A 22,913-nucleotide genomic window follows, 5' to 3' on the forward strand; every position below is an offset into this window, starting at 1 on the left:
AGACAAAAGCAATACAGTAAAATATTTTACTGGTTTCTTTTATTAGTTGTTTTTCCTTAATAGGGAAATGCTTTTGGCATCTCGAATTACAAGCAGGTTAGAGCCAGTGTCATCAATGGCCGCCATTTATCAACATTGGTTAAAACCTCTTGGCCCTGGCATTTCTTTATCTTAAACCGTTTGTAAATGAGACTCTACATATTTTCAGAGGCTTGACTAACGGGTTTCCAAACATAGGCTTACTATCCAGGATTTTTATATATCATGATTCTAGGATAACATCCCTGTGATCATCCAATCCAGGTAATCCAATTCCTAAAATCAATTTAATATGATGAAGTATCAAATTTAGACATTGCACTAAACTTCATACAACTTCCACCATTTTCTCATCAGCTTTATATTGAAGACAGATTGTATACCCTAAGAAATCTCTGTTTATATGCCTAACTGACTGATCAAGTCACATTACAAATTTAATTAGATATCCTCACCTAAAAACTATCAATCCAGTTAGAAATAATTAATAAGCAGAATAGTAGCTATAGCTTAACAGAATACAAGCAAGGACAGCGATACTAGAATAGAAGGACTGCTGTAAATAAATTTTATACAGGATATCATATAACCATAATAAGCAGATCAGGCTGCTAGTGTCTCACTGGCAAAATGTTCATTACCCCAACCAGAAATTTTCATATTACCTGCAATATTGATGTCGTCTAAAGAAGTGGCTACCTCAAAAAAAAAAAGTTTTCTAATGCGCAAAAACAGTGTCATTTCGTCTAGGTGGTCTGTCAGGAATCGATCCTGGCTTGAATTTCGAAGCTTCATGCCTTGCGAGTTCCGGTGGAACAGGACTGTTACTTTGAACGAGCATCTGCTTGAGGTCATAAAAGACATCACTGTCCTGAAGAGTCAAGAATGTTGTAGCCACACCCGTCTTTCCTGCACGACCAGTACGCCCAATACGATGAGTGTACGTTTCAATATTCCCAGGCATATCATAGTTAATAACATGAGCGACATCAGGTATGTCAATCCCACGTCCGGCAACATCAGTGGCAACAAGAACATTATATCTCTTGGTCCTAAACCCTTCAAGACTAATCTCTCTCTGCTCCTGCGACTTCCCTCCATGCAAAGTGGTCACGCGATACCCTTCCTTATCCAAATTCTTGGCAACCATATCCGCATTCTTTTTGGTGTTGACAAACACAATCGCAGTCTTGTCGTTAAGCTCGTCAAGCAATCTCTGAAGCTTGTAAAATTTCTCAGACTCTTTCATCATGATCACATGCTGGCTGATCAAATCAGTTGTCTTTCCAGCAGTGCCAATGGTGACCACAACAGGGTTCCTCAAATATTTCCTGGCAAGCCTCTCCACAGCAGGGGGCATGGTGGCACTAAACATATAAGTGGTCCGGTAAATCTTCTTCTCATCAAGTTCCTCATCCTCATTCTCCGGTTTCAGATTGCTGGAAGGCATGGCATCAAGGACACCCATTACCTGGGGCTCAAACCCCATGTCAATCATGCGATCCGCCTCATCAAGAACGACATAATTGCACTGGTTGAGAACAGCATAGCGCCGCTCCAAGCAATCAATCAAACGTCCAGGAGTGGCAATGACAATCTCACAGCCCTGCCTGATCTTAAACCCTTGCTCCTCAATGGACTGTCCACCAACAATGGACACCACCTTGATGCCCAAATACTGCGCAAACTTAACTGTCTCATCCTCAATCTGCTGTGCGAGCTCGCGAGTGGGGGCCATGACAACAGCATAGGGACCCTCAGCCTCGTTGTCCTCACTCATGGGAGGAAGCCTGGTGATATAGCTCAACATGGGAAGCACAAACGCCGCGGTTTTCCCGGAACCAGTCTCGGCAATGCCAATGACATCACGCTGCTGCAAGCCAAGGGGAATGGCTGCCATCTGAATAGGAGAAGGGGTTTTATAGCCAGCCTTCTCCACAGCCTTCAACAGCTCCAGGCTCAACTTGCTCTCAATCCAGCTCCTCATGGGGCGAGGAATCTTGGAACCCTTGTAGGAGATGTTGTAGTCTTCTCTGAAGATGCGCCAATCCCTCTCAGTCATCTCCTCGAGCTTCTTCTCGCTCCAGTGGCGGTCCACGCGCATGTCGAAGGTGTCGTAGAGATCGGCGGCGGCCTCCTTGCGGCGCTGGGCGTCTGCCTCCTCGGGCTTCTCCTCGAGGCCGTCCTTCTTGCGGATTTGCTCGCGCATGTCCTTCTCGTTCTTCGCGGCTAGCTTCTTCTGCTCGCGGCGATCCATGCCGGCGCGGAAGCCGCGCCCGAAGAGTAGCTGAGCCTCGTGGGGGTTCTGGTAAAGAACGTTCATGTCGCGCGAGGTGTCTTCCGTGTTCTCCCAGTCGAAGGAGAACCGGAACTTCTCGCTGGGCTTGATCACGCGTTTCTTCGGCTTTTTCGAACCCAGGTACTGCTCCTTGATAGACTCAAGCTCCTTCTCGCGCTCGCGCTCCGCTAGTTTCTCCAAGCGAGCTCGCTCGCGTGCCCGGGTCTCCTCTTCACGCTCCCTCTCTCTGTTGCGGCGTTCGGCTTCGCGGTCCCGGTCACGTGTCCTTTCGCGCTCCGCCAGTTTATCCGACCGAGCTCGCTCTCTGGCCCGGGTCTCCTCTTCGCGTTCCCTCTCTCTGTTGCGGCGTTCGGGTTCGCGGTCCCGGTCCCGGTCACGTGCCCTCTCGCGGTCTCTGTCCCTATCTCTGTCGCGCTCTCGCTCCCTGTTGTCACGGTCTCTGTCCCTTTCTCTGTCTCTGTCTCTGTCTCTTTCGCGGTCGGAGGAGGGTTTGGGATCAGAGGAGTGGTTGCGGGAGAGGAGCTGCTCCTGGCGCCGCTTCTGCTCCGCGACTTCATCCTGGCGGCGTTGGAGGGCCAATTGCTCGCGTTGGGATTTGGTTAGGAAAGTTGGCTTCGCCGTTGAGGTGTTGGCGACGTCGTCATTTGGGCGCTTCATGGTGGCAACGGTTCTGAAATACTGAGTGAGAGAGATCGCTTGGGTGATTGCAGGAGGGGAGGGGAGGGCTGAGGAGTGAGGGCACAAACTGCAAAACCACCACGAATGGAATTCCAGACACTTCTATCGACCCTCCCCTGTTTTTCTCCCTCTCTCTTTCCTTTAGCTCCAACACCACCTTTATTTTTTATTTTTTCCCTTTTCAAATTTCACGGCTTTTGCTTTCTGCACCCCATATTTCAGGCCCAACTATTTTATCTTTACAGATTTTATTTTATTTTTCTTCCAATTCAAGACTAACACCACCCTGAAGCATGATTCATGTCTCCCTCCCTCACAACTTCACAATGTAAATATAAGCTTGAGTGAATATCCGAGTATCAAACTTTACTCTGATTCCGTAACTGCTGTATACCTCCTCTGCAGGATGTGTTCCAGATCATTCTTCTTATCTTTCACTGTTACTATTCGTAAAGGTAAAGGAGTGCAGCTGATATGCTTTGCTAAGTATGTTCTGGAGATTATATTCCAATACCTCTTCTGCTATATTTTTAGTTTATGTTAATTCGGGCCTTTTTTCACCTTTGTTCACAAAAAGAAACATTAAACCAAGTTCAACGTAAATGCTTCATACATCCACTGTCAAGTAAATAAATATCCAACATCCGAAATCAAGTCCATGCACTACTCTTACTATATATATCGTAAAAACTTATCAAACTTCCTTTCCATGCACATCTACCATTTCTCATACGTATATATGGTTATATGTTGTTAATAACACAATTTTTATATTAATATACTGATGCAAACACGATCAATCGCTCACTACTTTTGAGTTAGTATATGATTCTGCCTTTGGTGCTTCTGAATTATGCATATTTACTCATCTTATCTTTGGTGATGATGGACCTAAATAACCATAGCCAATTGGACATAAAATGCTTAAGTGGGACAAATCCACGGAATTCTTTCATTTCCTGTGAAGCTGTTGAACTCCCACTGTCTGTGAAACGTGGTGAAGTGCACTCACTCATCTGCTCTATCACTTCTCTTCCTTCACATATGATTTTTATATCACAACTCTCCTGTGCATATTTTACTACTTCGGCCGCTGTGCCATTCTTCCTTCCAGATTCACATTTTCTAATAATCCAAATAATAAAACAGTTAGAAAATGCTGTTAATTGATATGAATTTATTTAGTGTCACTATATATAGGCATCTCAGACACAGTACCTTAAATTAGATCTGGAAATTCCGATAACCAGTTTTCTTATATTAAGATTTCGAACAAGGTCCACGATAGCTCTACCAACGTTGTCACCCTCAATCAGCATTATCTCCACCTTAACCTGTACATAATAGTAATGCCATATATATAAATATATCATCAAAGCGTATATATCTTCACTCAATACATAAAGTGAAGTATTCCTAAGAACCCATCTTTTATGTTACGTTTTCCAAGCAAAGGATTTATTTACCTTAGAATGAACGCAGAGGTCAATGAACTTTTGAAGAAGCAGTTTCCTCTTGGCTCTCTCTTGTGTCAAGTGCATGTTAGTATACTCTAGATTTACGTGACTCCTTGGAATTTTTCCTACTGTTGTTAAACATATTAAAAGCATGATATTATATTTCCAAACACAAGGACATGCTAGAATATATTTGCTAACATTAAACAAGTTGAATATTATGAAATTATAAAGCAACAAATCAAAACTCTTGACATATCTGTTTCCCGTGTTAATTTTAGTGAGGGACTAACAAGTAAAAAAACAGATATGTATTCTTCTCCAGTCATAGACATGATCAAACACACTAAAAATTGAAAGATGAGTTCACGCGTAACGTGAGACTAAACCTTGTCAAGTAACCCATGTTATACGGGGAAAGGGACTTATTTGACTATAAACATATGTAGCATGGAAAAAAAGAGGAGGAGAAGTGTAGAAGAATTAATTACGTGGACTTGGAATGAGCTTGACTTGAGGGAAAACGTGTAGAAGACAGACTACGGTGGCAGAGGGTGTCACGGCGTGCTTCAAGGCCCATGAAAGAGCTTCCATGCTTGGACTGGAATCTTCATCCTTGCCTACTGCCACATAAACAACATCATCATCATCATCATTATTGCAGTCGTGGATATCAAGAGAGAACACAGTGCTCTCGCAGTCTTCTCTTATGGAATCCAAGACCAAAGACTCCTTCAGATTGATCTCAAACAGCTCCTCCGAATCTGAATCTCCTATCTCGCTCTTGTTGCTGCTGCTGCTTCTGCGGCTAAGACTGCAATCTATGACTTGGTTTCTCTTGAACCCTATCAAACCACATCCAAAGCAACTGGAGCTTTCTTCATGCGTATCGCAGGGCATGCACTCATCCTGCTCCTCCTTTTCCCATGACCTTGTTGATCCCATCATGTTCGCTATCGCTTTGTCCAATTTTTCAACTAATTGGTTGGGTTGTTCTGACGATGCATCAATATATATTATTAATATATATATATACATATATATATATATATACATATATATATATGTATGTATATATATATATATATATGTATGTAGTTGGCTATGATTAATTTGGACAAAACTATTGAAAGGGATAGGCCAAATTTTTATCTCATAAAATATAGTACACCTTGCTTATGTTGTAATATATACCATATAACTATAGTCTTCCCACAATTACCATGCTAAGGACCTTTACGTTGACGGTAGATTATATGATGCACATAACCGTATAATGTAATTTTAGGATAAATTGTAATGAAAAACAATTGATTAAAAAATGTACAGTAGTTTTAATGGAAAATACATACTAATGACATGATGTAGACAACCACTGTATTTTAATAATTAAAAGTATACTATTTATAAAGAAACAAAATGAGATTTGCAATAAATATTAATAAAACTCTTATGAAAGCACTATATATACTATTTTCAAAAGGCAATTCACCGTTTTCAAAAAAGTAATAATACCAAATATTCAAGTATTAATTCAAAGTTGTTTAACTTTAAAGTTTAAACAATAACCATGAGTTTGAATAAGAAATTTTCATAATTTATAACACATTTCATTTTGTTAAACAATTTAAATGTATGGATTTTTTTTTGTTTAAATGAAGTATTTCAGTTACTATAAAATAAAACAAATTATTTAATTAGTTATAAAAAAATATTAATAATTAAATCACATCATGCTCTTGTTGATATTACACTAGAGGACAATCATGAAATAGAAACCACCAATTTTTAGAGACCAAAATAATTAGTTGCAATAGTAACTAAATTAGAGACCATTTTAAAAACTAAAAGAAAAATTGGTTTCTATTATTGTTAAATAGTTTCTAAATTGGTATCCAATTAGCAACCAAGGTTTTAACTACCAATTATTTAAATTTGGTTTCTAAAACTTTGGTTGCTAATTAGATACCAATTTAGAAACTATTTAACTATAATAGAAACTAATTTAAAAACCATTTTTTTAGTTTATAAAATGGTCTCTAATTTAGTTACTATTGCAACTAATTATTTTGGTCTCTAAAAATTGGTTTCTATTTCATGATTTTCTTATAGTGCTAGTTTCCAGTCAAAATTTGTGAAGATTTGTTTAAATGATATTATTGACGAAAACAATTTCTTGATTTTCAGTTAATATTATTTTCAATTAATTCTCAACTATAATTATTTAGTACTATTAGGAACACACGAATTTTTTATTTTATTTTTTTACTATTATTATATATATGTTTATTATTATTATATGTATATTTATATTTATTTAAATGAAACATAGATTTATGTGTATCTGTATATATGAGAGACAAGAACATGATGGACACAAAGCATATGAGAATCATGTTATTGAGTTTCAAGATATTTGAGAAAGAAAATAGATAAAGTGAGAAAGAGTGAATAAAACATTAATAAAATCTCAAAAATTTTAAATTAGAAAATAGTAATTGTCCGTAAAAATTGAAAAAGAAATGAAAATATATTTTAAAATATTAAATTAAAAAAAAGTTGTTTTACAATCAAAACTGTTTCTAATAAATATTTTAATATATTTTAGAAAAAATAAAAAAGAACGCAATGCAAATAGTGCAATGAAATATTAATATAAAAATAAAAAAAATAGAGTAGTTAAAAAAAGATAATCCTTTAAATATATATGACACTTATGTTATTGTTAAAATGTTGTAGGTTGGGCTTTTTTTAGATTTTTCAACCGATGTTTGCTAAAACCATTTCCTATACCTGCATACATTCTCTGGAATCTCATAACTTATTTAATTTCAAAATACACTTTTATATAAAATAATTAAATTTCATGGAGTTTTCTTTGTGGATGTGAGTGGACTAAGTAAGTGCTTGAAAAGTTTAAAGAAGGTCACAATGGTGGTTGCTTGTGAGTTGCAAGCCGGTTCCTGACATTTTGTGAATGTTTGTGGCAATTTCTCTCTTTACCATATCATACACCCAATCAGTTCTAGAAAATAACAAAAATACCCCTCCTTAAATGACGAAAATAATCTAACACAAAAATGGAAAAAATTATTTTTGAAACTTTTATCTGAAATATTTTGGATTTCAATTTTCGGAACATATTTTTTAATTCTGAAATTTTTTATCTAAAATGTATTTTTAGTTTTGTGTTCAGAATTTTTTTTCCATAATGTATTTTTTTATTTCTCAATTATAATTATTATTTTAGATTTTTAAATTTGGAATAAGGGTAGTTTTGGAAATTTAAAAAATTAATATAGTGCAAGAGGGTAGTTTTGAAAATTTAAAAAATTGATATGGTGGAGGTTAAAATTGATATGGTGCAGGAAAAATTTGCCATTTTTTGTTGTGGTGATGATTGTTAGAGGTGCGCGTTTATGGTAAGTTTTTTGGTTTTTGGTGATTTTTTTTTTTCTAATATAAGTTCTGGTGTACTTTTGATTAAAAATAATACATTTTGGATTTTCCAATCTTATTCTTAGAATCCAGAAATTTTGGATCCTGCAATTTCTAATGTATTTTAAAAAAATGCATTTCGAATTACAAAATTTAAAATGTATTTCTAGATTTGAAATTTATTTGTTAAAAGTATATATTCGAGATTCTAGAATCTTCGAATCCAAGAATAACTAAACGAAAAATATGATAGAAGGTTAAATCAGTGAAAAACCAGTGAAAGAATAAGTCAAATTCCAGTGAAAAACCAACATTTTCCACCACATAACTAATATCCTATGGCGTGAAAAAAAATATAGAGTTGCAGGAAGAAAAAACCTCCTAATTAATATTTGTTGAAATTTTTTAATTTTAAAAAAATTATAACAAACTATGGACAAAAAAATAATATTGGTGTTCACTATAAAAAAAATCATTACAAATAGTAAAAAATGTTCATTATAAAAACTCAATAAAAAGATAATCTATTTGACGTTGATTAAAAACACTCATCTTAATATCAAATAAAAAGTAATAGCGATTTAGAACAAAGGTAAAAAAAAAAAAAAACAACAATCTTAAAAATTTAAATAAAAAATAAATAAAGCATATCAACATCAATTAAAAAAAAAGCCTAATCAACCTCAACTGAACACATTCTAAATAGAATGCATTGATTTAGTAAATTAGCTTATATTTCAATCAAAATTAAGTTAAATATATATTACAAATATAAAAATATAAATTTGAAAACATAAAAAACTTCAAATTCTTACTTTTATGAAATTTAAAATATTTTAATTTTAAATAATTCAATATTACTCTCATAAAATTTTATAATTTTGATTTCTTTTAAAATTTCTTACCCTAGTAACATAATTTTTATAAAACATTTTAAATTCTCTATTAAAAAAAATAAACTACTCTCTTAAATTCTTCATCCAAAAGCATATATGAGACCAAACATTTGAATACATATCATTCTATTTATCTTCATATGTGAATGTAAAACAACTTATTTAAGAAGTTTCCTTCAAATATATATGGATCCTTTGGTTGGCACCAGATGTGACTTGTGAGTGTTTAGGTTGTAATTGCACACATATTACAAGGACATTAGTGCAAAAAGAGCATTTAACGATGTCTATAGATGTCGGTTCAATCAAGAGCGTCGTCTAATAAATGTGATGATAATGTTGAAATTAACATTATCATATAAACTACAATTGAAGGTAAAAATGTAGTCTATTGTTCAAATTTTAGACATAAACTATGGTTGTTCATATGAATCGTAGTCTATAAGCTTGACATAAACTATAGTTTTGGACAAGAAAAGTCTATTGTTCAAATATTGGACATAAACTACAGTTATTAGGTAAAATCGTCGTCTATGTGTAGTTTATTTTAACCTAGGCAATACATGCCTCATTACGCATTCATTTTTGTTCTCTTCCTCACTCTTCCTTCTTCCCTGCTCCGTTGTTGTCTTGTTTTTCTTTCTCCATTGCTCTTCCATTTGTTCCATTGCTTTCTTCTTGGGCTTCCATTTCCAGGGTTTCTCCACTACCGCTAGGGTACGTTTGTTACTGCGTTTTAGTGTCCTTCGCTTTGCTCCTCCATGCCTTGCATTGTCCCTCTCGCGTTGTCGTTGCCCACCCCCATCAGGGTTAGTAAAGTTTTTTATTTTATATTATTATATATTTTTCTAATAATTATTTTTCAAGATTATTTTAATTTATATGTTTTTAATTATTAATTTATATTGAATTTGATGTAAAGTTATTATTTTCCACAAGATTATTATATTTTAAATTATAAGTATAATTTATTTTAGTTTAAATTGTTAAATTGGAATTGTTAGGTTAGAATTATTAATTAGTTAGATTATTAGTTATATTTGTAAATTATAATTAATTTATTTACATTGGATTTGATGTATTTTAATGAATTGTGTGATACGTTTTGGTATTGGGTTTTGGGGTGTTTGATCCCCAACAAATATTATTCTATTTTGGAAAGTTTGTGTTTTAAGCGTTATACTGCCCAAATTTTGTTAGGTTTAAGTTTAATGAGAGACCCTTAGTAATTGTCTACTACTTCTCCAATTGTACTATTGAATTATAATAAAAAGTGGAACTTCTTGAATGGGATAAGTTTACACATTTAATAAAAAAAACATTTTACATGCATTAGTCAACATCTCAATGACCATTACAGAATATACATATGGATTGAGATTGAATTATAATTCAACCCGCATAAGTTATACAAAAGAGGAGTGGAATAATTTATACAATTTGCGCAATGTAAGGCCAACATTAGTGGCGATGGAGTAAAGTTTAGGTGTTCGTGCATTAATTGTTTGAACGAGAGAAAATTGGATGTCAACAAAATCAGATAACACCTTATATGTGATGAGTTTCTACAATCTTATACAACTTGGACATGGCATGGTGGTGAATTATTACATTTACCAAGTGTGTCTGTATTCCAAGAATATATTTAGCCACCATGGATGATACAGTGGATCATGACCGATTAAAAGACATGATTTGTGATGTTGGAGCTGAATCTTTTGTAGAAGTCATAGAGATAAAAAAAAAAGTATGTCAGCCGATGCGGAGAATTCATTGTATCTTGGATCAACTAAATTCACACGGTTGTTAGCGATGTTAAGATTAATAAATTTGAAGATAATAAATGGATGGACAAATGAAAACTTCACATAACGACTTCTATTGTTGAAGGAAATGCTTCCAAAGGGAAGTACTCTACCTAATCGTAATTATGAGGCCAAAAAGATTATTTGTCTAATGGGTATGAAGTTGTTCTCGTCGGTTGACTCGCTCGCCGTTGACTCGAACGACAATCTCTGTCCCTCCTATCTCCGCTTAAGAATCAAACTCCCTTGGTTGAAGAATCTCTCACCTGCAAAGACAAAGGGCGCCTTGACGGTCGTTTGCACTCCGACGCTCAAGTCAGTATTAGGGCAAAGAAACACCAAGTGTATAAAGTAGCTTCAGTCTTAGAAACTTTGTACCTTGCTAGGGTTTTAGCACCCTTTATATAGGTTGAAACTAGGGTTTACCTTTGTTCTGTTACCCATGTCTAGGGTTCCTTGGAGAATGTCCTTGCGCCGCCATTACACAATCTTAGCATAATTTAGCACATAGAACTTCCCTTAACTGGAGTGCAACGACTAATAGAGTGGCCTCCTGGGTACCAACTTGTGCACCTAATCTCTGGCGCCATCCGTTTTGCGGGTGCCCTAAGTATTCACGTGGCATGCATGCAGCTTCCCTTGGAAACCCTAACCCTAATGATGTGAATGTAACTACAAGAACACATGATTCTTGACATTCTTAGGAACAACTTGAGCTGGATTTGAAAGGCACTTTACTTTAGAATTGGATCAATGTTCTAAATTCAAGAACTCACCAAAACTAAGCACCAACCAAGACTCATATTGAAGTCCATGTATTGTCAAATTGAATCAAAACAAAAAGGAAAGAAGAACAAGAATTAAAACTGGACAGAATTTAAATGATAGCTACTGAACCAAAATAGAATTAAGAACACAATGCTGGAAACACAAAAATAAACGGTAGAAAAAGAAGTAAACTCTAGGAATCAAAACTACCGAATGGAAAATTGAAGAAAAGGGAAGAAGAACACTTATAGAATAAGATGCTTGCTGGATTTTGAGAATTGGAAGAAGCCATTCACGCCACTTGGAACCTTGAACCAAGATAAGTGATGGAGTGCCACCACTTGAAGCTCACCATAGCTCACAAGATAAGGCAAAGAAGAGGAAGACTCAAAACTCACAAATTCTCTCCAAAATTGAGTATAGTCTCTCTACTATAAAATTCCAATCTGAATTGTACAAGCTAAGCACCTTTATTTATAGCCCAGAGGTTCTGAAAATGCAAGCTAAATGGCACACAAATGCAATGAAATTCGGTTTGGCACCCCCTAGGCTCCTATCTACACTCCCCCCTAGACTCCCTTACTACTTACACCTTTTTATTACATTCACACCCCTATTCTACAAAAGAAATAAGAAGAGCCATTTTATTATACTCTTGTCCCAAAGCTCTTGCCATGCTCCTAGTAATTCGTTGGGCTTGGGCCCCTTGTTGGGCTTGGACCCCTTGATGGGCTTGGGCCCCTTGTTGGGCTTGGGCCCCTTGTTGGGCTTGGGCTTCATGGCCTAGAGCATCCTCTACTTGGTTTCCATCACCTAATGGGCATTAGCGCCTCCAAGGACTACTCACTCGTGTCGCGCCTTAATGTGCTATACACACCACCTGCATGGATCCCTCGTGACTTAGGCTTTCCTCATATCTGATGTTTAACTGGTAACTTAGTATAATTCTAGGGCCCATCTTATGTGACCCACTATTGCTATCAGACACTGATGTTCGATGTCTGATGTCTCTCTCTGATGTCGATGTCTATGGCACCGATGTCCGAATATTGACCAACGCCCTGATATGTGTATCTGGGGCCAACCTTACGTGACCCATCTTTACTATCAGGCACCGGTGTGCGATGTCTGAGACCAGTCACTAAGTCGATGACCGAGGACTGGTCGGTACAGAAGTATAAAAAGATGCATGTTTTAAGTGTTAGATTTTAGTAATATTTCATATTAAAATACATTATGAATATTAATTGATAAAATAACTATGATATAGCCCCTAATTTATGAATTTAAACCCTTTTTACAAATTTATGAATAAGAATGATTTATTCCCAAATTTGTGTTAATTATTCTAGAGAAGAATTGAGATGAAAAGGCAAAAGAAGAATAAACAAACCTAAAAAGGGAAAGCTGGAACGCACCAACACTCACCCAAGCTCGCCCAAGCCAGAAGCTCTCAAACGATCTCGCCCCGGCGAGATCACTTCAGTGACGTTGGGACTATTTTCGTCCAACTCCCTGAGATGAGCTTAATAACGTCCAGGCGAGAAGTCACTTAGTTGAAGCCCAACTAGGTTAAATAAAAGGCGTGAGCCACAACCCTACACATGATGAAGTGGATTGGAAAATCAATTGGGAGAATAGAAGTTGTTAGAAACCCTAGAGGAGGCAGTCGTTAAGGAGAAAACATCTTGGATCTGTTTTTCTTGCTCTCCATGCTTGTAATAGCTAACATGAGTGGCTAACTCTACCCTTTGGGATTGGGAGTAATATGTTAAAACTATTATGTATTGAGGTGATATTTAAATATAATATTTTGTTCTTGATTGATGATTGATATTGTCATTTTATTTCTAATGCTTGTTTACCATGATCAAGATCCTTAGATTTGACTAGAAAGTACTTCTAAGTTTCTAACCCAAATGATAATGCTTAACATATTTTAATGTTAGGAATAAATCTGAAATGTTAATTGCTATTAACATTTAATCATATTGTTAAGAAGTTTTTATAAATATGCGAGGAATGGATATGTAGGAGACTCTCTTAATAATTTTATATGCGAGGAATCAATATAAATGACTTTTATACGAACATCAACATTAATCAAATGATAGAATATTATTATGCTAATCAAAATACAAAAGAGTAGGAAGGATGAATCCCAATCCCAATTGAACCAACAAACTCTTTGACTCACTTTCTTTTTAATTATTGCAATCATAACAAACTCCCAACAAACTTTATTATTTTGTTTTCTATTCAGTGAATCTTATACTTGATTATTCAACTATTCATTGTGGGTTCGATATTCGTCCTTATGGACAAATTATTACTTATAACAATACGATGCACTTGCCATAAAATAGTCATCAAGTTTTTGGCGTCGTTGTCAGGTAACAATCTATCTATTTGGCTAATTTCTTATACATTAGAAACATGTAAAATAACATAGCACTAAAGAAGATATAAACATATTCATTGTTTATCATACAGTGTTATAGAACCTAATGACATACGTGGCTCAAGCATTTCTCACATAGTCCAATGTGGCCGAATTTAGTGGTTCAACATCCATAAAACATTACAACACATAATAAGTTGAAATTTGTGTTTAAAGTACACATTTTGTTATAAACCATAATTTAAATATCATTACCCGCTCTCAACCTCTCTTAATGTCAAGTCTTATAATGACAATCATTGGAGAATATAGTAGTCACACTCTATGCTCATGATTGTTTATTATACTACAATTCAATATTAATCAAAAGTTAATATTGATATTTTGACAAACAATGAAGAGAGGAAGACAAAAAATTAATTAATGAAAATTATAAATATTTAGGATCAACCATGTAAGCTTATGACACTTTGAACTGTGTCGACCTCGCAGTATGTTAAATCCATGGTATGAGCTAATTAATAAGAAAACCTTGTTATAAGACATTTAAGTATTATACACAAGTAAGTTGATAATATAATTACCCGTTCACTATTTGCTTGAGATTTGTGGGTGGCTTCTTGTGCAAATGAACAGAACCAAACAACAGTGTTATCATTTACAGATAACATAAGTAATTGTCACTGACTTCTACATCATCATGAAAACAATTAATAAAACTTTATGACATGTGTTCTCGCCGGTTGACTCAGCCATCGTTGACTTCAAAGGCAGATAGTGACTCCTCCTATCACCTGGTGGTTTCCGCTCTCTCCTTGTGTAGCTGAGAGTGGATCCGTTGAAACAGAGGGGACTCTACCTGTTGATTGCACTCTGATGATCAAGTCAGTATTGGGCTAAGAAACAGTAAATATGTAAAGCAGTTTCAGTCTTAGAAACGATGTACCTTTTCTAGGGTTCTTACCACCCTTTATATAGGTTGTATCTAGGTCAACTCCCTATCCCACGGGGATCTTTCCTTTAGTGGAAGTAGGGTTATTGGTGAGGCATCCTGTGACGCGTTGCACAAGCTTAGCGCAGCCGCGACACAAAACTTGCCTCTTCTGGAGTGCAATCTTTTTAACAGTATGGCTGTCAGGGTACCAACTCATGTATCAGCGCTGCGGCGCCATATGTTCTGTGGGTGCCCTAATTATTCACCTGCCATGCATGCAGTCTTTCCCTGGAAACCCTAACCCTTACGGGCCTTAGTGCCTCCAGGGAACACTTGCTTGTGTCGTACCCGAATGTACTATACACACCCCATGAATGATCCTCTCGTGATTTAGGTCTTTCTGATATTTGGGTGTTAACTCATACTATTTGTGAGGCCCAGCTTACGTGGCCCATTATTACTGTCGGAATAGAGCTCAAGCTCTTCTGATGTGACTTGATTAGCTAAGCAAAAATTATAAGCAATGAAATCAACAAAAAAAGTTAATCTCAAACATTACATTATGTACTTGGTACTCATGGTGAGGATTCCAAAACGTGATAACCTAAACTGGTTACGTAGAATGAACACATATATGAGGAAATCTTTGAGGTTGTTTGAGATGAATTCGTTAATGTTGACCTGGTCGTTTGTAAATTATTAGAGTTGACTATATTAAAGTCGTGCATCCATGCGTATGTTGTGTATATTCACAGGTGAGAAGCATGAAGGAATATGCCTTTTGTGGTGAGGTAACCAGGCACGCGACACCTCTAATAAAGTCAAATCAAATGCTTAGTTTGATATGAACAATATTTTATGTGGATGCATTCGATATGATATGGGGGCACTACGTGACACTAAACAATATTTTAACAAAATTACTTAACTACAATGATAATACAAATTTCTGTTCATCTTGTCACAAACTGGAAAATGATAATGAATTACAAAGTAATTGAATTATTCAAAGTAATGAATTATTCACGAGCTACATTAGGAGTCAAAGAACTTACTCAGCTACATCTATACCCTTATGACCTTTGCTGCAATTCAAATTCAAGCAAACACCGTAATCATTTGAACTTGGGTATGAAACAAATGCATGAAACTGAATCATGATGATCTTCCTTTTGGCTGGTCATGGAAGTATCGTTAGCAGAGGTGGGAGGAGGGGGTGACATCATCATCTGCTCATTTACTTCCTTCCCTTCACATATAATTCTCACCTTGCAACTTTCTGGTGAATTCTGCAGTATCTTATCGGCAACACTATTCCCTTTCCTTGATTTTGATTTTCTGTTGGTCCAAATTAAATGTAGTTAGTGCAAAATGGTTATAAAATAACATAAGCATGCTGCTATGGTCTTAGTGGTGTACCTTAGATAGAATTTGTTGGCTCCAATGACAAGACTTTTTATTTGAAGAATGGGAATGAGGTCGAGGATAGCCTTTGCAACTATGTCACTCTCAATCAGGATGGTATCTACCTTAACCTGTTTTGTATAATTTTGTTCATTTGTCTCTTGACTTCATTGGAATAGAATGAGGTTTGTTCCATTGGATTTATAGAATTAGTACCTTAGAAGAAGAGCATGATTGTAGGAATTTCTGAAGGAGCTCTCTCCTCTTGCCTCTTTCTTTGTCAATATAACTCTCCACCTGCTTAGCACTCACTTGATTCCTTGGAACCATTCCTGTTCCCACTGTCATTACACAAAAACATCGAGTGACAAGACTCTGGCTAATAAGAACCTATTTACATTCGAATATCAGATTTTTTAGTACAAACTTGGCAAATCTAGAAAAACTAGTTTTGTTCTTTTATCACCAGTATATAGTTGGTCCAAGTTGAAAAAATGAAAGAACATCATAGGTGGGTTTGAGCAAGTGAACCCTACATTAATTTGAGACTGAGAAAGCAAGAAAAGAGAGATGGAAGGAAGATGTGATAACTTACTTGGATTTGGAATGTGTTTGATCTGAGGGAATACATGAATGAGATAAATGATGGTAGATTGAGTAACCAAGTTGTTAAGTGTCCATGAGAGAGCGTACATGCTTGTGTTGCTCTTACCCACTGCAACATAAACACAGTCTTGTTCATGTTCTTCTTCTTCTTTCCCGTGAATAGTGGCTATAGGCCCAAGATGGTGTTGAGTTTGGTTGTGGTCCTCTTCCTCCTCTATCTCACACACGCTGCTGCTTCTATAGAAGTTGTTTTCGGGGTACTCCATCTCCAGCAACCACACACCTTCACTGGGATGGTGTAATTTAACATCCCCATGTGTTCATAATTGAAGGACAAATTAGTAGTTGGGTATAAAAGAAGAGTAATTATCACATGCTCGATACGATAAGGTAATAAACAAACAATGATCAGAGATAAACTTTTTTTACCTTCTTTAGCAGTGACTTGTCAAGAATGGGGGGTCACACTAATGTTCAAAAATATAAAAGACCAATCAATGAAAGAAATCGTTTCTCTAATCCAATAAATTAAAGATAACTTACTGATTGATAATTTTCTATAATTTTAAGTGATTCAAGTTTGTAAAATCCACATTAAAATAATGTTTTCATATATAAACGGTTTTTTTAGCAATTAAATAACATATTAAAATTATATCAAAATTGTTTAATTTTGAAAGAGTGGAGTTGCAACAGAGACCAAAATTACATATTTATTAAACTATAAAATATATTTAAGCCTGACATTTAATTAGCATATTAAATTAAGAAACATTAGTCGACGTAACAAATTGTGTACATTTAAGTGGTTATAAGTTTGAATGCTACATAGTTATAAAATAAAATTATTTTAAATTTCTTTATGAAAAAAATCATTACTGACCATATTACAAAATTAATTCCAAATTATGGATTGATAAGTTCCTGTTAGGAAGATGGGATCTAGAGAACGGTTGAAGTCTTCGTCTTCTTTCTTCGGTCGAGCAGGTTACTGGGTGATGAACTGAGATCCTTCTCGTCTTCGTGCTTCTCCTTTGGCACTCGGTCTCAGGCGAACACCGAATGCGGGGTACCTGCGGAAGACACTCCGACGCTCAAATCAGTAAAGTGGGTGATAGATACTCAGGTAGGTGTACAGTAATAAATGACGTACCTTTCTCCTTAGGATGTGTGCTATTTATATTATTTTAATGGGCTTACCTTATTGGGCCTGATTAGTGGAGTGGATTTCGCTTAGGGTTGCATTACCTAATCCTTAATGATGGGTTAGCTTCACTGACCTTAGTTTGAGCGTTAACAGTAGTATGGGTCGGTCAGCCAGACCGACCGTGGCGATTCCCTTTGTTTCGGTCAATCTTCCGTGGTCTCAGCCGAGTCTCTCAGGTCTCGGCCAGGCTTCCATGGTCTCAATCGCCTCGACCAAGTCTCTTAGGTCTCGGCCAGGTTCCCCTGGTCTCGGTCAGGTAGACCAGGTCTCGGCAGCCAGGTGGGTTGTCTGATAGCCGAGTGTTCCCTCGCCCATTGCTCTGAGAACCGAGTGATCTCTCGCCCACAGTCTCTCCTCTCTTTTTCTCTAAGGTTAGTAATGTCGAGTTTGTCTCGGCCTACATTTTCCTCCTCCGGTCACCCTTCTTCTCCTCTCAGTCGGGGTGGCCGAGGCCCCACCCCAGGTAGAGGTCGTGAGGGGGGATGACCTGGCCACTGCCATTGACCGGTCGGACTCTCCCCCGACGACCATCCCTCTCGTAGACCTTAGCTGGGTGGACCCTAAGGAAGTTGAGATGTCGTCCAACTATAACACAGAGGTTGTTGTGACTGAATTCTTGGTCAAGCACCCGGTTATAAAGTCGGGCAGTCATTCTCACTATTTCAGTGTTTTTCCTTGTGGGTCGACCGAGAGGGTGTGTGATGGAGGAGGGCCGAGCACACCTCACCATGGAGGCCAAAATCCAAGACTAGACCGTGATGAGCGTCTAGACTCAAGGAGAGAGCGTCTTGGACATGATGAGGGAAGGCTACACATGGAGCGTCTAGGAGGAGGCCTAGACCGTCTAGGCCCTATTACAAGGTCAATGGCTAAGCATATTCACGCCCAAATGGACCTAGCCACGAATGGAAGAGAGAAGACCTTGTATATGTTACATGGAGGCCCATTAGGGGTGGCTAAGTAATTAGTGTAGTGTTAGAAAGCACAAACTTGTCTTATTTGTGATTTACCTTAGATTTTGTGCATATTCTAGAACCTTAGCACACATGACCGGCCATGTGGTCCAAGTGCCATGTGTCCTCTCATTTGCATTTCATTTTGCTCACATTTCATGTGTAATTAGCTTAGCTTTTATGCCCTATTAGCCTATAAAAGGGAAGGCCATCGCTTGTATTTTGCAAGTTTAATGAGAGTAAAGTTATGCTGCCAACATTGTGCCATACTTTGCTTCTACCTAGTTTCTAGGCTCTAATCTTCATCTTCCTCACTTACCATAGGGCTCGCCGAACCTCCCTACTTCCATACATATCATGCACCTTCAAGATCACCATAGCTCCTAGGAGGATCTTGCACATTTACATCCATGGCTTCCGCACCATTTTTCACATGATTCTAAGAAGAGCTTCATGAATTTGCCATCATTTGGTATCATGAGCATAGGTTCTTCAAAGATGAGTTGTTCTTGGTCTTTTCATTTTGAGTTCTTCTTTATTTCATGTTGTTCATCTTGTTTCCATAATTGTCTTGCTGTTTTTTAAATTTTAATTTGTTTTGGTGTGCTATTTGGAAGATCCAACCGGTGCACTTTGTTCAATTGATCTTGAACAATCCTTGTGCAATTTGTGATAGGATTCCATACACCTTTGAGTTGCTGTTTTTCTTTTAGGTTTTTGAGTCTTTATTGCACTTTTATTTTGGTTCATATTATGCTCTTTGAGTGTTTTAATTTCTGAATCCATATATGTTTTGTCAAGTCATGTTCATCCACAATGTCATCAATTCATAGTAGTCCTTTGTTTGGCTTGATTGTTTATTGATTTTGGGTATTTTTTGCTTACTTTGAAATTGCTGTGATATTGATCTTTTGGTGCCTTTTATTTTTAGTTTGAGTTCATATTTGTGTTTAGATCTTACACAAATTCCTTTTTCATCAATTCCTTTGTGTTTATATTTTCGTCTCTTGTTGTTTTTGTTTCCAATTTTTTTCCAGAATCCCCTGTTTTACATTCTATGTGCTGGCTGTTCTGTTCCAGAAAATTATTTTCACTCATAGGAAATTTTTTATTCTCTGGAATATGCAAGATTGGGCTGTTAAAGAAGAGAAAAAAAAATCAGCTCAAAAGAGTCAATAGAAAAAAAATGATAAATATTTTAAAAACAGTGTGCAAATCTGGGCGTTACAGTTGGCGTAACTGAACACTGAAATTGAAAAATTTATTAAAAAAAATGGCTCATGCGTTTGGAGTTATTCCAAAGCCAGATTTTAGTTAAGATCTTGAATATTTTGCATATCAATTTTCATAGGCAAATTCCAAAAGGGCAGCTCAGCATAAATTGGGGAAAAATACGTTCTCTGGCCCACAACAATTTTCCAGTGGTGCTGTTTTTTATTTTGTAATCTAATTCTAGTGCTATTCTTAGGATTCTTTTTGTGTGCCTACCTTTATTTGAGTACCTTTATTTGCTTGTCTAATATTCTTGGAACTCTTTCTAGTTGTCATAATCTAACTCCATTTGTGTGGTACTGTTTTCTTCAATTAAATTGTTTCTTGCTTTTATTCTTTGACCTCTAAATTTGGTGCTGGAATTTAGTCTCTTTTGGTGCTTATTTGAGTGGAAATTTGACTTGGGTAAGGTCTAGTCTTCTTGATAGGTGCTGGAATTGGAGAATTAAAGTCCTTAATTCTAAGGGGAAACAAAGGCAAAGGCAAAATCAAACACTTCTCAAAACACCACAAACACTTGGAGGGCCCAACAAGAAAAGACAACCAAGGAAGTGCTAATAGCAAAAAGAGCAACAAAGGGAGTTTTATTAATTTCTTTGCAACTTAATTTGTGTTAATTACTTCTTTAATTACGTGATTAGACGGTGAGTGTGTCTTCAGGGGCTCCAAGTGTCCAAGAAGCCTCACCTAGGGCCGACTAGTGTAGAGTTTTAATTAGCAATTGTTAATTGTTTTTAATTACATTACTTGCTTAATTAGTTACGCTTTGCATGTGTGGTTGCCTTGTTTAAGCTTTGTTATTTCGTCTAGCTTGGTTAATTAGTTAGCTTGCATTGTTTTCTTGCATTAAAATTTGATTTCTCAACTTTATTGTGTTCTAAGTAGTTTACTAAGAGAAAGCTTTGTGTGAAGACATTGAGGGATAGTTTTTGGCTAAGGCAAAGGCTTGGTACTTAAGTAGTCCTTTATGACTCACCTCCCTTACCTGGAAAACTACCTTCTTTGACTTTCCTAAATTTTCTCAAGGTAAAATACTTGTATACACAAAACTTTAGCCATGTCTTCTCCTCCACACTCTCCAAAGTCTATTGAAAGTGAAGTAAAATCTATAAAAACTCTTTTGAAAGAAGTTTCACAAGCTGTGCAAATGATTTCTTTTAGACAATTAGGAATGAGACTAAAATTAATGAGTTGGCTAAAGCCCAAGAAGAGAAATCACAAAAATCACAAAAATCAAAGAAATCTCATACTCATGCATCTAGGAGTAATGATTCTCTAGGGGAGGGAAGCCTTAGAATCAATGACTATTACCAACCACCCCCTAGAAGAAATAGGCAAAGGGAACAAGAGGGGCCAAGGGAGGTTAGAGTAGATCTACCTCACTTCCATGGAAAAGAAAATGTAGAAATCTACCTAGATTGGGAGATGAAAGTAGAACAACTATTTGCTTGCCATAGGGTGAGTGAGGAACGAAAGGTACCCCTAGCCGCCCTTAGTTTCCAAGGGAACGCCATGTATTGGTGGACCTCTCTCGAAAGAGAAAGACGTCTTCATAGGGAACCTCCCATTGCATATTGGAATGACCTTAGGGGAGCCCTAAGACGTCGCCACATACCTTCCTATTACCATAGGAAGTTGATGGACAAGCTCCAAAGACTCCAACAAAAAAACATGAGTGTGGAAGAGTATAGGCAAAAAATGGAGCTCTACATGATGAGAGCATCCATTAGGGAAGAGGAGGACACCACCATTGCTAGGTTCCTTAGTGGCCTATCACTTGAGATAAGAGATAGGGTAGAACTCCTACCTTACCAAGACTTGAATGACTTGGTTCAACTTTGCATTAAAGTTGAACAACAAATCTTGCGCAAAACTTCAAGTCAAAAGGTGAGTTCCTACTCTAGCTTTTATCCCAAGAAAGAGTTTAGAAGGGAGGGTAGTACATCAAAGGAAAAAAAAAAGAACCTACCAAACCCTTAACCAAGGAAACCTCCACCCCACCCATCCGAGCTAGAGATGTTAAGTGTTTCAAGTGCTATGGTAGAGGGCATGTGCAAGCACAATGCCCAAACCAAAGGACTTTGTTTCTTAAGGGTGTAGATGAATACACTAGTGGCGAGGATAAGCCTAGTGAGAGAGAGGAGGGGGGAGAGGATGAGAGGGTAGCTCCACTAGAGGGAGAATTGCTTATGATTAGGAGAACCCTCAACAATCACCCTAGCACATCCATGGGAACACAAAGAGAGAACATATTTCATACAAGATGCAATGTTTTAGAAAACATATGTTCCCTCATTGTGGATAATGGATCTAGTTGTAATTGTTGTAGTGCTAGAATGGTGGAAAAGCTTAATCTACAATTAGTTCCTCACCCAAAACCTTACAAACTTCAATGGCTTAATGAATATGGAGAACTAAGTGTAGACAAGCAAGTGGAAATCAAGTTTTCCATAGGGAACTACAAAGATAAAGTTTTATGTGATGTAGTGCCTATGGAAGCTTTCCACATCTTATTAGGGAGACCATGGCAATTTGACAAGAAAACCTTGCATGATGGTCTCACTAACGAGATTTCCTTCACCCACAAGCATAAGAAATTTGTACTTAGTCCTTTACCACATTCTCAAGTGGTGAAAGACCAAATACAAATGAAACATAAGAGGGATGAGGAAAACAAAAAAAAAAAGAGCGCTAGAAAAAGAGAAAATCCTTAGGGATAGGAAGGCGTGGGAGAAGAGTGTTCCTTCCCACAAGGT

General features: G+C 36.7%; 3 protein-coding genes across 3 annotated transcripts; all 3 read right to left on the minus strand.

Moving 5' to 3' along the window:
• Positions 1-579: 579 nt before the first annotated feature.
• LOC137806824 (DEAD-box ATP-dependent RNA helicase 21-like) lies at positions 580-4,020 on the minus strand. The gene has a single exon (XM_068607125.1). It carries the CDS (start codon positions 2,993-2,995, stop codon positions 758-760), a length of 2,238 nt encoding a protein of 745 aa, XP_068463226.1. The 5' UTR covers positions 2,996-4,020; the 3' UTR covers positions 580-757.
• On the minus strand, positions 580-5,475 carry LOC137806825 (U-box domain-containing protein 33-like). Its single transcript, XM_068607126.1, has 4 exons — positions 4,965-5,475; positions 4,483-4,601; positions 4,235-4,350; positions 580-4,141 (listed from the first exon to the last, which is right to left on the minus strand). The coding sequence occupies exons 1-4, from the start codon at positions 5,419-5,421 to the stop codon at positions 3,868-3,870; spliced, it is 966 nt and encodes a 321-aa protein (XP_068463227.1). The 5' UTR covers positions 5,422-5,475; the 3' UTR covers positions 580-3,867.
• A 10,135-nt stretch (positions 5,476-15,610) lies between these two features.
• Positions 15,611-17,043, minus strand: LOC137805828 (U-box domain-containing protein 35-like). Its single transcript, XM_068605738.1, has 4 exons — positions 16,715-17,043; positions 16,336-16,460; positions 16,135-16,250; positions 15,611-16,053 (listed from the first exon to the last, which is right to left on the minus strand). The coding sequence occupies exons 1-4, from the start codon at positions 16,989-16,991 to the stop codon at positions 15,831-15,833; spliced, it is 741 nt and encodes a 246-aa protein (XP_068461839.1). The 5' UTR covers positions 16,992-17,043; the 3' UTR covers positions 15,611-15,830.
• Positions 17,044-22,913: the final 5,870 nt, after the last annotated feature.

The sequence above is a fragment of the Phaseolus vulgaris genome, chromosome 3 (assembly GCF_000499845.2).
Source record: "Phaseolus vulgaris cultivar G19833 chromosome 3, P. vulgaris v2.0, whole genome shotgun sequence".
NCBI classification, from domain to species: Eukaryota; Viridiplantae; Streptophyta; class Magnoliopsida; order Fabales; family Fabaceae; genus Phaseolus; species Phaseolus vulgaris.

Bases quoted from the DNA above. Each gene is read 5' to 3' on its own strand.
- LOC137806824 (XM_068607125.1), bottom strand. From the start codon at position 2,995: ATGAAGCGCCCAAATGACGACGTCGCCAACACCTCAACGGCGAAGCCA.
- LOC137806825 (XM_068607126.1), bottom strand. From the start codon at position 5,421: ATGATGGGATCAACAAGGTCATGGGAAAAGGAGGAGCAGGATGAGTGC. The intron at 4,351-4,482 runs GTAAATAAATCC...TATTATGTACAG, and splicing joins ACCTCTGCGTTCATTCTAAG to GTTAAGGTGGAGATAATGCT. The intron at 4,142-4,234 runs GTACTGTGTCTG...TTGGATTATTAG, and splicing joins ATTTCCAGATCTAATTTAAG to AAAATGTGAATCTGGAAGGA.
- LOC137805828 (XM_068605738.1), bottom strand. From the start codon at position 16,991: ATGGAGTACCCCGAAAACAACTTCTATAGAAGCAGCAGCGTGTGTGAG. The intron at 16,251-16,335 runs GTACTAATTCTA...TATACAAAACAG, and splicing joins AATCATGCTCTTCTTCTAAG to GTTAAGGTAGATACCATCCT. The intron at 16,054-16,134 runs GTACACCACTAA...TTGGACCAACAG, and splicing joins GCCAACAAATTCTATCTAAG to AAAATCAAAATCAAGGAAAG.